General features: G+C 35.3%; 1 protein-coding gene across 1 annotated transcript; it reads right to left on the bottom strand.

Annotated features, from left to right (window-relative positions):
- Positions 1-12,938: 12,938 nt before the first annotated feature.
- Positions 12,939-13,841, bottom strand: LOC144432978 (uncharacterized). The gene has a single exon (XM_078121292.1). It carries the CDS (start codon positions 13,839-13,841, stop codon positions 12,939-12,941), a length of 903 nt encoding a protein of 300 aa, XP_077977418.1.
- Positions 13,842-14,158: the final 317 nt, after the last annotated feature.

Here is a 14,158-nt window from a genome sequence, read left to right as displayed (position 1 = left end):
AGTACTTTCTGCTCTGTAACTTTTTTGTCTTTATTTAATAAAAGAAATTAAAAAAAGGAAAAAAAAGTATCTATTCCCCGATCAAAGTAAAGTGTAACTGTTCCCCAATCAAAGTAGAGTGTAACTGTTCCCCAATCAAAGTAAAGTGTAACTGTTTACCAAGCAAAGTGATGTATAAATTTTTCTCAATCAAAGTAGAGTGTAACTGTTCCCCAAACAAAGTAAAGTATATCAGTTCCCCAATCAAAGTAAAGTATAACTGTACCCAATCAAAGTAAAGTAACTGTTCCCCAATCAATCAAAGTAAAGTGTAACTGTTCCCCAATCAAAGTAACGTGTAACTGTTCCCCAATCAAAATGAAGTATAAATGTTTCTCAAAGTAGAGTGTAAGTGTTCCCCAATCAAAGTGAAGTATAACTGTTTCTCAAAGTAAAGTGAAACTGTTCCCCAATCAAAGAAGAGTGTAACTGTTACCCAATCAATCAATCAATCAATCAATCAATCAATCAATCAATCAATCAAAGTAAAGTAAAGTGTAACTGTTCCCCAATTAAAGTAAAGTGTAACTGTTCCCCAATCAATCAAAGTAAAGTGTAACTGTTCCCCTATCAAAGTAAAGTATAACTGTTCCTCAATCAAAGTAAAGTGTAACTGTTTCCCAATCAAAGTAGAGTGTAACTGTTCACCAAGCAAAGTAAAGTATAAATGTTTTTCAATCAAAGTGTAACTGTTCCCTAATCACAGTAAAGTGTAACTTTTCCCCAATCAAAGTAAAGTGTTAATGTTCCCAAATCATAGTAGAGTGTAACTGTTTCCCAATCAAAGTAAAGTGTAAATGTTCCGCAATCAATCAATCAATCAAAGTAAAATGTAACTGTTCCCTACATACAAGATTGAGGAAAAAATTGCAACATCAAAAGGCAAAATAGGTTTACATTTACGAAAGTGGGGTGTTTTTGTGGAATATTTTGAAGAAATGTAGGTTTGTTTTGTACTTTTTTCTATTTCTTTTTTCTTTTCTTAGTAGTTTCTGCTCTGTAACTTTTTTTCTTTAATTAATAAAAGAAATTTAAAAAAAGGAAAAAAAAAGTGTAACTGTTCCCCAATCAAAGTAAAGTGTAACTGTTCCCCAATCAAAGTAGAGTGTAACTGTTCCCCAAACAAAGTAAAGTATATCTGTTCCCCAATCAAAGTAAAGTATAACTGTACCCAATCAAAGTAAAGTATAACTGTTCCCCAATCAATCAAAGTAAAGTGTGACTGTTCCCCAATCAAAGTGAAGTATAAATGTTTCTCAATCAAAGTAAAGTGCAACTGTTCCCCAATCAAAATGAAGTATAAATGTTTCTCAAAGTAACGTGTACCTGTTCCCCAATCAAAGAAGAGTGTAACTGTTTCCAAATCAATCAATCAATCAATCAATCAATCAATCAATCAATCAATCAATCAATCAATCAATCAATCAATCAATCAATCAATCATTCAATCAATCAATCAATCAAAGTAAAGTGTAACTGTTCCCTAATCAAAGTAAAGTGTAACTGTTCCCCAATCAATCAAAGTAAAGTGCAACTGTTCCCCAATCAAAGTAAAGTGTAACTGTTCCCCAATCAAAGTAAAGTGTAGCTGTTTTCCAATCAAAGTAAAGTGTAACTGTTCCCCAATCAAACAAAGTAAAGTGTAACTGTTCCTCAATCAAAGTAAAGTGTAACTGTTCACCAAGGAAAGTAAAGTATAACTGTTTCTCAATCAAAATAACGTACAACCATTCCCTAATCAAAGTAAAGTATAACTGTTCTCCAATCAAAGTAAAGTGTAACTGTTCCCCAATAAAAGTAGAGTGTAACTGTTCCCTTATCAATCAATCAATCAATCAATCAAGGTAAAGTGTAACTGTTCCCAAATCAAAGTAAAGTGTAACTGTTCCTCAATCAATCAAAGTAGAGTGTAACTGTTCCCCAATCAATCAAAATAGAGTGTAACTGTTCCCCAATCAAAGTAAAGTGTAACTGTTCCCCAATCAAAATAGAGTGTAACTGTTCCCCAATCAAAGTAAGTGTAACTGTTCACAAATCATAGTACAGTGTAACTGTTTCCTAATCACAGTAAAGTGCAATTGTTCCCCAATCAATCAAGGTAAAGTGTAACTGTTCGCTAAATACAAGAATGAGGAAAAAATTGCAACATCAAAAGGCAAAATAGGTTTACATTTACGAAAGTGGGGTGTTTTTGTGGAATATTTTGAAGAAATGTAGGTTTGTTTTGTACTTTTTTCTATTTCTTCTCTTTCTGTTCTCAGTAGTTTCTGCTCTGTAACATATTTTTCTTTAATTAATAAAAGCAATTTAAAAAAAAGGAAAAAAAAGTGTAACTGTTCCCCAAGCAAAGTAAAGTGTAACTGTTCTCCAATCAAAGTAAAGTGTAACTGTTCCCCAATCAAAGTAGAGTGTAACTGTTCCCTAATCAATCAATCAATCAATCAATCAAAGTAAAGTGTAACTGTTCCTAAATCAAAGTAAATTGTAACTGTTCCTCAATCAATCAAAGTAGAGTGTAACTGTTCCCCAATCAAAGTAAAGTGTAACTGTTCCCCAATCAAAGCAACGTGTAACTTTTCCCGAATCAACGTAGAGTATAACTGTTTCTCAATCAAAATAACGTACAACCATTCCCCAATCAAAGTAAAGTGTAACTGTTCCCCAATCAAAGTAGAGTGTAACTGTTCCCTAATCAATCAATCAATCAATCAAAGTAAAGTGTAACTGTTCCTAAATCACAGTAAAATGTAACTGTTCCTCAATCAATCAAAGTAGAGTGTAACTGTTCCCCAATCAAACAAAGTAAAGTGTAACTGTTCCCCAATCAAAGTAAAGTATAACTGTTCCCAAATCAATCAATCAATCAATCAAAGTAAAGTGTAACTGTTCACCGATCAAAGTAACGTATAACTGTTCCCCAATCAATCTAAGTAGAGTGTAACTGTTCCCCAATCAAAGTAAAGTATAACTATTCCCCAATCAAAGTGAAGTATAAATGTTTCTCAATCAAAGTAATATGTAACTGTTCCCCAATCAAAGTAGAGTGTAACTGTTCCCCAATCAAAGTTAAGTATAACTGTTCCTAATCAAAGTAAAGTGTAACTGTTCCCCAATCAAAGTCATGTGTAACTGTTTCCCAATCAAATAAAAGTGTAACTGTTCCCCAATCAAAGTAAAGTATAACTGTTCCCCAATCAAAGTAAAGTATAACTGTTCCCCAATCAAAGTAAAGTATAACTGTTCCCTAATCATAGTAAAGTATAACTGTACCCAATCAAATGTAAATGACAATTTCATGAATATTTTTGCAGAGGTGAATCAAAACTAATGAGCACTAAGTAATCCTATACAAAACCACAAGTTCGCCAATGAAGTGAGAATTTGTGGCCGCCATCTTGGCTTTTGGCGAGTCACCTCACTCTTACACCTTCCTTTGTCCTGTGTCGCCTGCGAAAACTTTCACAATTAGTTGTTCATGAACAAACCATTTTGAAATGTCCATGAGCGCTTTTGCCTACCGAACATGCCTCTATTCTCCAATCAACGTTAAGTGTAACTGTTCCTCAATCAAAGTACAGTGTAACTATTCCCACATCAAAGTAAAGTGTAACTCTTCCCCAAAACAAAGTATAGTGTATCTCTTTCCTAATTAAAATCAAGGATTACTGTTCCTTAATTAAAGCAATGTTTAACACTTCCCCAAGGAAAGTAAAGTGTAACTGTTCCCCAAGCAAAGTAAAGGGTAAATATTCCCCAATCAAAGTAAAGTGTAACTGATTCCAATCAAAATGAAGTATAGCAGTTTCTCAAAGTAAAGTTTTACTGTTCCTAATCAAAGTAAAATATAAATGTTTCTCAAGCAATGTGAAGTATTCCCAAACAAAGTAAAGTTAAAAAGTGTAACTGTTCCCAATCAAAGTAAAGTGTATCTGTTCCCCTAAAAGACTACAGTATCATCAATCTAAGTATAGCTGATCCACTTATAAAAATAAAGTATAACTACATCTGCCATAACAGTTGTTCCTCTATAAAAGAAAGTGTAGATGTCCCATCATAAAAGTGAGCAAGTCATTGAGAATGACATACATGTAGTCCCCGCTATGAATGGCTTTTAAGGAACTGGCAGTTTATGTTGTCATTTTCTTGATATCACTACTCTGATCATGCAACAACACTTGTGAACCTAAATCAAACAGACTTAGATATGTTGTGTCTGCTCGTTGAACATGGAACATGCCTACTCATGTTGTGTCTCCTCGATGGACATTGGACATGCCTACTACTATATCATACTCTTCAAGATGACGTGATGGAATAAACCATTCAACAATAAAGGATGGGTCAGGTATGGAGGGGGGACCTGTTCAACCATGTCTGAGTTATGGGCTTTGGACATAAAAACTGCGCCAATAAAATGGCTGCCAGGCAGCTATATTGGATCGTATCACAACAAAAACGGATATGCTCATGTATGCCATAGAACGCTGTCCTAATACCAACTTTGAATGAGATCTGTTCAAGCATGTCTAAGTTATGGCTTTAGACATGAAAAATTCGCAAACAAAATGGCTGCTAGGTGGCCATATTGGATCGTAACACGACAACAGTAAATATGCACATGTATGTCATAGAACACTGTCCTAATACCAACTTTGAATGAGATCTGGTCCACTCTGAGTTATGGCTTTGGACATGGAAAATTCGCAAACAAAATGGCTGCCAGGCTGCCATATTGGATCGCATCACAACAAAAATGGATATGCACATGTATGCCATAGAACACTGTCCTAATACCAACTTTGAATGAGATCTGTTCAAGCATGTCTAAGTTATGGCTTTGGATATGGAAAATTCGCAAACAAAATGGCTGCTAGGTGGCCATATTGGATTGTATCATGACAACAATGAATATGCACATATATGTTATAGAACACTGTCCTAATACCAACTTTGAATGAGGTCTGTTCAAGCATGTCTGAGTTATGGCTTTGGACAGGGAAAATTTGCAAACAAAATGGCTGCTAGGCAGCCATATTGGATCGTATCATGAAACAAATTGACGTGCATATGTATGCCATTGTATGTTGCCTCTGTACAAAGTTTGAAAAGAATCAGTCTAGGCATCTCCAAGAAACGGCTCTGGATGGACGGACAGAACCCAATCCATAAGTCTCCGTCCCAGACTTCATCCGGCGGGGACTAATTATAACTGTCCCCATGGCATAACAGTAGTAAATCTGTTCCCGCATAGAATTAAAGTAAAGCGGTTTCCCCAATAACAATATCTGTTCTACAATCAAGGTAAAGTATAACTGACCCATCCCCTATAAATGTAGTATCATAAATAGAAATCATAATAGTAAATTATAGCTCTTCCCTTATTACATTAAAGTACAGCTGTTCCCTGACAACTGTCTAAAAGTAAAGTACTCCACAAAGTGAAGTATGACTGATCCTCCCATAAAATTAGTATAGTTGTTCCTCAATGGATTTAATGAAAATATAGCTGTACAGTTAATATCTAACACCCCCCCTCCCCAATGAAAGTAGTACAGGTGTTCCTTCAGAAAAGTAAAGTATAACTGCCCCTTCCGCCTTAAAAAAAGAAAGAAAGAACAGAAATGATGTAAAGCTATCTTCCCCTCCCAGAAAGTTGGTATATTTATTCTGGTACCTAAAGGGATTCTAATCAAAGCCTTGAGTACAATTAAAAATATCATGATGATACAAAATGTATATTAAGAATATTAAGAATAATTATATCCAAAAAATCATCATTATATTAAAAATGGTAGACCAAGTTGCTTTTTACTTTGTGTAAGCTTAACAACCACCTAAAGTTGGTTTGTGTTAGTCTTTACAGATATGGTTAGGAATATAGTTAAATGTATTAGTATGGTTAATGGTTAATTGTTAGGGTAAGGGTTGGTGTTAGGTGCATAGACTAGAGGTGATCAAAGCATACACAAAGGAACTGGGCAACAGAGTCTACCAAATACATACAATGAAGATTTGTATTCTTCAATTGTAATGAAATTACAATAATTATATTCATATTCTCAAAAGTTATGACTAGCAATCCGTATTTTACATGCAAATGTTCAGGAAATATTCTCCATAATCAAATGAGTGAGAAGGCATTTGTTTTAGAAGTAGTTTTAGAATATAACAATAACAATGTTTTTTTTTTATAGCACTTTCCCACTCTGTGCTCCAAGTATTTTACAATTATTATCCCTCACACAGATCTATAACAGCACAATAGCCCCTTACTTCAACTCCCTGGGGAGCCTACGATCCATTGCAGCCGCTATAAGCACATAGGATTAAAGTATTCACATTGCAGCCTCTATCCTACCAGGTCCCCAATTATACAGCTGGTTGACTGAGGCACAGTCATGGTTCAAATTTTGCCCAGGGACTTAGCCATTCGATGAAGCTAGAACCTGCAACCTGCAGATTCAAAGCCAGACACTCTTAACTAATCACCCATCATGACTCCGCAAGGTGGCACTTTAACTAAGTAACATTGTATCGCAGTTGCTGTACTGAATGAAATTAATTATGGCAGTTGATATAATTGCGGAGTTTAAAAGATGCACATGCCATTACTATGATTGCTGGGGATTACATACATTAAAAGCCAATTAATCTCACTTCTTTTGACCCCAACATCAATTGGTTAACATGTTGCTACGAGTGTGGTGGTTGTGGTGGCTATGTTTCTCTTGTCCCTATTTCATAATACAGCCACTAATGTGCACTCACTAAATTTGCACATCATTCACTTAACAGGTTATCATTCTTACTATACCAAATGGATTATTGCAGTCTAGTACCAGACAGATCAACTAACCCATGTCCGGGGTTAACTTTAAGTCTTTTTTACCTTAACACCTATAGCAAAGTAATGGTTTGTCTAACAATTTTCACAAGTAGACACCCTAGTTCACGTAGGTCCTCATCTTCAGTCCATGCAAAAAAGACAGTGGCCATGGCAGGGGATGAGGGTTTTCCTAAATACAAAATTTTTTTTTAGAGAATGATTGCGTTTGTTTAAGGATACAGTAACAAGGATTTTCCCAAATTATAAAATTTCTCAGAATTCACAATCAATGGTTCCCTTAACACCTACAAATGTATGTTCCCTCCTACATTATAGCATCATATACCAGGTAGCCCACAAAATATTCAAGCCAGCATGGCTTTTAAAAAGAAATCTCAAATATTGAAACCCCAGTAGCTGTAGTCATTTTTCATTCTTTTCTTTTTTTTTTGCATGTCAAAAACATGTTATTTAAGAGGTGGGAGGGTGTGGCAGCTATACTTGAGGGAACCTCACTGGGAACAGTTTATACAATTCTTTTAATTGCTTACTAATTATAGTGATGATACTGTATTTGATATTTGATAAACAATCCTGAGCTGGGTGTGGATTTGGGGATAAATTATAAATACATGCTTCACATGAAAGTTGACAATATGAGCAATAATTACGAAATAAAAGGTGTTCATTTTACAGCTTCTGGCTCTTACAAAGTCTACCTCTATGTTCTAGGTCACTCATTTAACTTGTGTCATTGTTGATTCAAATGCTACATAGTCTTCCAAATGACTTGGATACATTAAAGACTTGATTCTTACCAAGACACGCTGACCAATACTGGTAGACTTCTTCCTCTTCCTGTATAAATTAACACGATGGTGGATTGCAAATAGTGTTCTTGGTGATGTAACTGGTAGTCTCGACTTCTTCCTCTTCTTGCACAATATTTACACCTTGTGGTGGATTGCGAAAAGTGTTCTTGGTGATACAATGGTACATTGCAGTCTTGACTTCTTCCTCTTCCTGTACAACATTAATACTGCGGTGGATTGCGAAGAGTGTTCTTGGTGATGTAACTGGTAGTCGACTCCTTCGACTTCCTGCACAATATTTACACCTTGTTGTGGATTGTGGCAAGTGTTCTTGGTGATACAATTATACATTGTAGTCTTGACTTCTTCCTCCTTCTGTACAATATTTATTCTGCTGTAGACATGTTCTTGGTGATGTATCCAAGTCTATGGATTGTAATTCTGCAGCAACTATAGCTAATATTGGGCATACATGTTGTTCACAATTGAGGTGCTCTGGTCAGGGGATGTTGATGCCTACAATTCAAAAATAAAAAATGATTAACACCTATATATCAATAACTGCAAATATTGAGACATAACAAGCCATGTACATGAACATTTTAAAGTCATGTGTACATTAAGGAAGACCATGTCAAAACCAGTAGAGCAGTGGACACCAATTTTGGCAGCTGTGGACCATTGACATTGTATGACAACAAAGTAATGGCAGCCTCCTGTTTTGTATGCATTTTTATTTTGAAGGCTGGTTGGTCATTTGACAGCTCATTTTAATTTGTTTTCGTTTTTAATCTGTAAAGATTACTGACAATGAAATCAAAACCAATTGCAGTAGAGAGCATTACAGGTGTTTCTCATAGAAACAATGTGCATTGATCACATAAAACTAGACAAAGACTAGCAAAGGTTTTTCAAGTAAGAAAGACATATCTCAGAAAATAAATAAAACAACAATCAGCTCGAAATACCTTTTCATATAGTTTGTAACATATTTGAATCCTGGCAGGCATCTATTGCACATTTTGATTTTGTTGTCTGAGTGGAAAGAGAAACATGTAGGTAATACATGTCATGGTCATGTTGATTCTAATCAATGCATTGATTATCTGCAGATTACCATTATATCGTGGACATTAGTTTAAAAGTGATATCTTGTGAATGATCACTGATTAATTATCCAATATCTTCAAAAATATGATGCTGCCCAGTTGACAATTTACACGGGATGAACACTTGGCAAAACTGGGCCTAGAGTGAAAATAACTTAATTTGCAGACAGCATTTTGCAACTCATGAACAGTGATTTGTAAATAAAAAACAAAAGTCTGCAGAGCAGTATACAAATTATGATCAATACTTTGAGATTGATCATTTAATGTGGTTGGAAGTTGACGTACTTGCTTCTGTTCACATGGAGCAATACATGGAGGGCTGCATTGATAAACAAAGCAAAGAAATGGCTACAAATGTTGCAAATATATCCATACTCCATCCTTTGCATTGCAACAAGTACCTTTCACGTTTCAATGTAAAATCTATTTGCATTGACAAAAAATAAACAAGAAATTGACAAAAAAGAAGTGTTGAAATAAATATGAATTTCACCAATCGTGGAGCATGTTATCTTGGGTGTGTCTGATGAAAGTTCATGCCATGAACATTGAGACAGATATATATAGGAAATATAACATTATTGTTTCAATACATTGACAGTTGGCATTGATGACATGTTGGAAAGAGATGGCAATGTGACAAACTCTCTCACACTGAATCGGGCACATCAGTTCATTTAACTCTTCCATACTTCACCAGTATGGTTACCCCCTCAATGTATATGACCTGGCCTGACCGACAACATATCTGGATATCAAAGGCATCAGATTTTGATCGGTTTGAATAAACTTTTTTTTTCATTGACGTTCAATGGTAGAAGTGAAAAGAAGAACCAGACATCACAGAGGCCAAAAAAGAAAATGCAACTGTACAATGTGTGTTATCGGTGAGTTTTGACCAACCCATGGTGTACATAGTCACAGAACCCTCTAATCCAATTCAATGCATCATTGATGTACAACAATATTTGTGACCCATAAAACAAACCAACAAATAAATGAACTTGACAAACCAACCAACTAACCAATTAAACAACAAACTAACCAACAAACTCAAAGGACCAACCAACTTACCAAACAACTATAAACAAGATAATAAATGACAACCAACAGACAACCAACTAATACAGACAACCAACCAACCGACCAACCAACAACCAACCAACCAACCGACCAACCAACCGAATGATGACAAATCCAACTAATAAACAAAATAACCAACCCATCAACAATACAAACCAGAGGGTGATGTGTTCATATAAACGATGGGAACTTATTAATAAAACAGAGTGCATTACATTTTCATACTGGACTTCATGATGTTTGGGTCTTCTGTACACTCAAAAAAGGTTTACCCAATGTGATCAATATCTGATGTATTCAATAATATATGTTGTCATTCAGGCTGTGCCATAAAGACCGAGGGTTTGACCATACTGGTGAAGTTGTGGAAGGTGTTTGAAGTGCTGTGCATGATTCAGTGTGAAAGAGTTGATCATATATGTCTTCTTATTCCGATATGTCTTCAAAGGCAACTACCAAAGTATTGACCCGATAATGCCCTACATCCAATGTACATCTGTCTATGTTCATACCATTAACTTTCATCTGACACACTCAAAATAATATGCTACATGACTGGTGAAATTCACATTCATATCATTGCATCTTTCTAGCCAATTCCATGTTCATTTGTTTTCAATGGAATCAATTTTGCAAAGAGAGGTAAAAGGTGTCCGTCAAAATGCAAAGGACAGAGGATGCGTAAATCTACCACATTTGTGGAAATTTCGTTGATTCTTTTATTGACATGCAGCCATCCAGGTGTTGCAAGATGCAAACCAAACTGAATAATAATTATACAATGATTTGTATATGCACATAAAACAATTTCCAAAATATGAAAGTTAAACATTACCTATTGTTAGTTTTCATAGATATTTGCTTGTGTTCCACTGTGATTTTAGCAAATTAGTTTAAAAACTATTCTACAACTTAAAGAAAGCTATCAACTTCCATATTTAAACTTGAAAGTTACTAGTATCTAACCTGTCCTGAACAGAAGGTCATAGTTGAGACATAACTCTAGTTGATAAACAGTAAGCTTGTATGTATATATCAATCAGATAATTCTAACATCTAATGAGCTTAAATCAATTTTTTGTATGTGCAATCTGACTAGAGCAAAGCTTTACATTGTAATGGTTAAAAATTCCAAATGTAACAATTAGCAGAACTTATCTTGGTTGTCTCAGGTTGCTGTCAATTTGAAATTTGAAATTTCTTGATTTTCAGTCATTGGTGCATCCATATCCTTTTAGCTGAAAGGACAAATAAATTAAAAGATTAGCATTAATACAATAGGATATATACTCAAGATGTATGCTTTTCTGTTGCATCCAAAGATAGACAATGACACAACAGGTGTATATTATTCTATAGTATTCATATTTTAATAGATGCCAATTCAAGTACGGTGGTAGCAAGGGTCGACAACTTTATTGTACTGAACACTGCACGCGGCACTTTGTTTAGTCCAGGTGCGGAAATCTTATAAAATGGCGACAACTTGGACAAGCACATGTGAAGCCCGCGCACTAAATTCTTATTTTTAACCTTGCTAGTTTGCGCTGAAAAACTACACACATGTGGGATTTTTTTTTTTTTTTTTTTTTTTTTTGGGGGGGGGGGGTTACAGTAGTTATGCAAGAAAAGAAATGGGATAGAATTTTGATGGCGTAAAGTTTGTACTAAACAATTTTACACCATAATGTTGTGTATACTGGTTACGCTACCATTTCCAAAAGTGGCTAGAAAAGTTATTGTTATGCAAGGTGCGGACGTACGGACTTCGTAACCCGTATAAGAATAACTCTAACACAAGTCAAAATAGTGACCGTCAAAACAACTTGCACTAACGACTAACTTCCTAAATAAATAAATAAATAAATAAATAAATAAATAAATAAGTACAACCGTTAAAAGTAAAACGAACGCGAAAACCCGTGGTTCCTCGAGGAAAGACTTCACCACGAGAAGTTCACAGAATTTTACGTTTTCGTGGCTCCCGCGAAAACGTCACGTAGGTTCGAAATTTGCTCGCAACGCCAGAAAAGTGTTTTCCGTTTACACCAGTCTAGCTTACCTTATTGACAGTGACTTCTTATACGATATCCAGATATAAGGTTTGATTTCTAGACTTTATATACGAGCATGTAGTGCATCGATATTCTAATATTCTGAGATAGCTTGAGCGACGACGTGACAAGGACGTTCACTCACTTGGTTCAGCTTGTTCGGTATCCGGTTAGTTCTGCGTGGGATGGAACTTTCCACTCATTCCTTGGTAGTCGTTGGGGGCGTTGGTCACCTGGTGACCACGTGACCACTGGTCCACCTTATACAACAAACCGGAAAACTGACTGGAAAAAACGTTGTATGTGTCAACAAGACAAACCGGAAGCCCTCATATATAACAAAGAAATGCGAAAAGCTGCATACTGCAAAACATAGTTTAACTTCCTTATGAAACATTTCTCAGACTATTGCATAAATAACTATAGAAACTGCAAGTTTATAACGAAACAAAATTTAAATGCTTACCTCAAAATCAACAAATATGGAAACCATGATGATAAGTTTTTAATGAACCAACACATTTTTGTTTATCTCATCAAAACGTCATGGCAAGACGAAATTTAGAAACCAAAACTTTAATTCTTGCTTCAAAATCAACGCTCTACTTGTCAGCTTAACTCAGCCTGGCATAAATACACTTGTAAACCAGGTTTAAATTTACCATGTAAGAAAACCAAAAACTAAAAGTTAGAAACCAAAACGTTAACGACTGATTACCTCAAAATCAAAGATCTACTTGACAGCGTAATTTAGTCTCAGATTGGCATAATTACACTTGTAAACCATTCACCTTTATTTATAATGTAAGAAAATACTAAATCTAAATATTTTGCAGTTACAGAAAACACTTACTTTTTAAAATTATGTAGAGTAGGATACAAAGTTCGGCAGCTAGACAATATCTTAATAATCAAATTTCATATCATTTTGTACATACATTGACAGTAACTAAGTGAACGTAAAAAATAGTAACAACACTAATTGCTGAACTTACACACAGCAAATAATACACTACTCAAGTAGCTTGGCTGATCCATAATATATATATCTACACATTTCCCCAAAGGCATTCTGTAGTGTTTTGATTGTCTCCTTGTTAAAAACTGTTTTTTGTTTGAATCTTGAATTGTAAAAACGTATATAGATATGCATGGCGAAATGACCGTGATTCCAGTTATATTGTCCACGGAAAATGATATCCCAGTTGTGCGGGTTTGGTTGAATGAGGCTGTCTGGCTCAATGTGTAAGAGGTGCTTGTACTGCTTTGCTAATAAGTTTTGTTTTTTAACTGAGCTGCATCCCCAACACTTCGCGTTGTAGTTTTTATAACTTTCATAGAATATCTGCAGGAATGTTGCATTTTTATTAGCGAGAATGATACCGTTCGATACAGCAATATCAGACGCCCTCCCTACGGCGTAGTCATAGTAACGCAAGGGCTCTAGTGGTGCCAAAACAAATACGTCAGTATCGAGGTAAACACCTCCCCATTGACTTAACACTTGTAACCTAGCAACATCAGCTGAATGTTCCGGCCATTTCGGATTGAGCTTTTTGCCAAACACCATTTGTGGTCGTGACATGTTATGGATTTCCAATGTCGGTATTAGTGTCTTGGCCTCTTCCCACAATTCACCTGTTGGTTCACAGTCCGTGTGAAAAAAAATTTTCTCTGCCTTCATAGTTCTGTGTGCACTCAACATACTAACGAGATTTATGAAGTTGTACTGGTGACAAGTGAACCAAATGTAGTGTGCGATGTTAGGTACAACGAAGTGATCTCGTGGTTCCAAAAAACCGAACTCTTTTCCTTTTCTGTCTGCAGACCCTGTAACCTTATAACGACTTAGCTGCTTCTGGAACTGTAGATTAATAAAATTGGCATTACTGATTACGATATAGTCACAAGGCATTTCGATTAGTTCCTTCACCCATTATCATATCGAGAAATTCTTAGCTACTATCATGGATACGTAACAGAATATAATTTTTCCACAATTTTATTTCAGATGATTTAGATTTCAGCAAAGTTTTGATGTGTCACGCGAGGTTACTGAGAATTTTTTAGCTATCCTGTATTAATACGCGAATAGTATTCATAACATTAAGTTTCATTAAAAGATTATCAGTGTCAAATAATGCCGAATTACAGGCAGCTGGAAGAGCAATGGCGCGATCACATTGTTTATCTATTTTTCATATTTGTCAATATTATTTGCACTGAATTAAG

This window comes from Glandiceps talaboti, chromosome 3, assembly GCF_964340395.1.
Source record: "Glandiceps talaboti chromosome 3, keGlaTala1.1, whole genome shotgun sequence".
NCBI classification, from domain to species: Eukaryota; Metazoa; Hemichordata; class Enteropneusta; family Spengelidae; genus Glandiceps; species Glandiceps talaboti.
The sequence above is the reverse complement of the archived record's forward strand: the minus strand, read 5'-3'. Positions and strand labels throughout refer to the sequence as shown.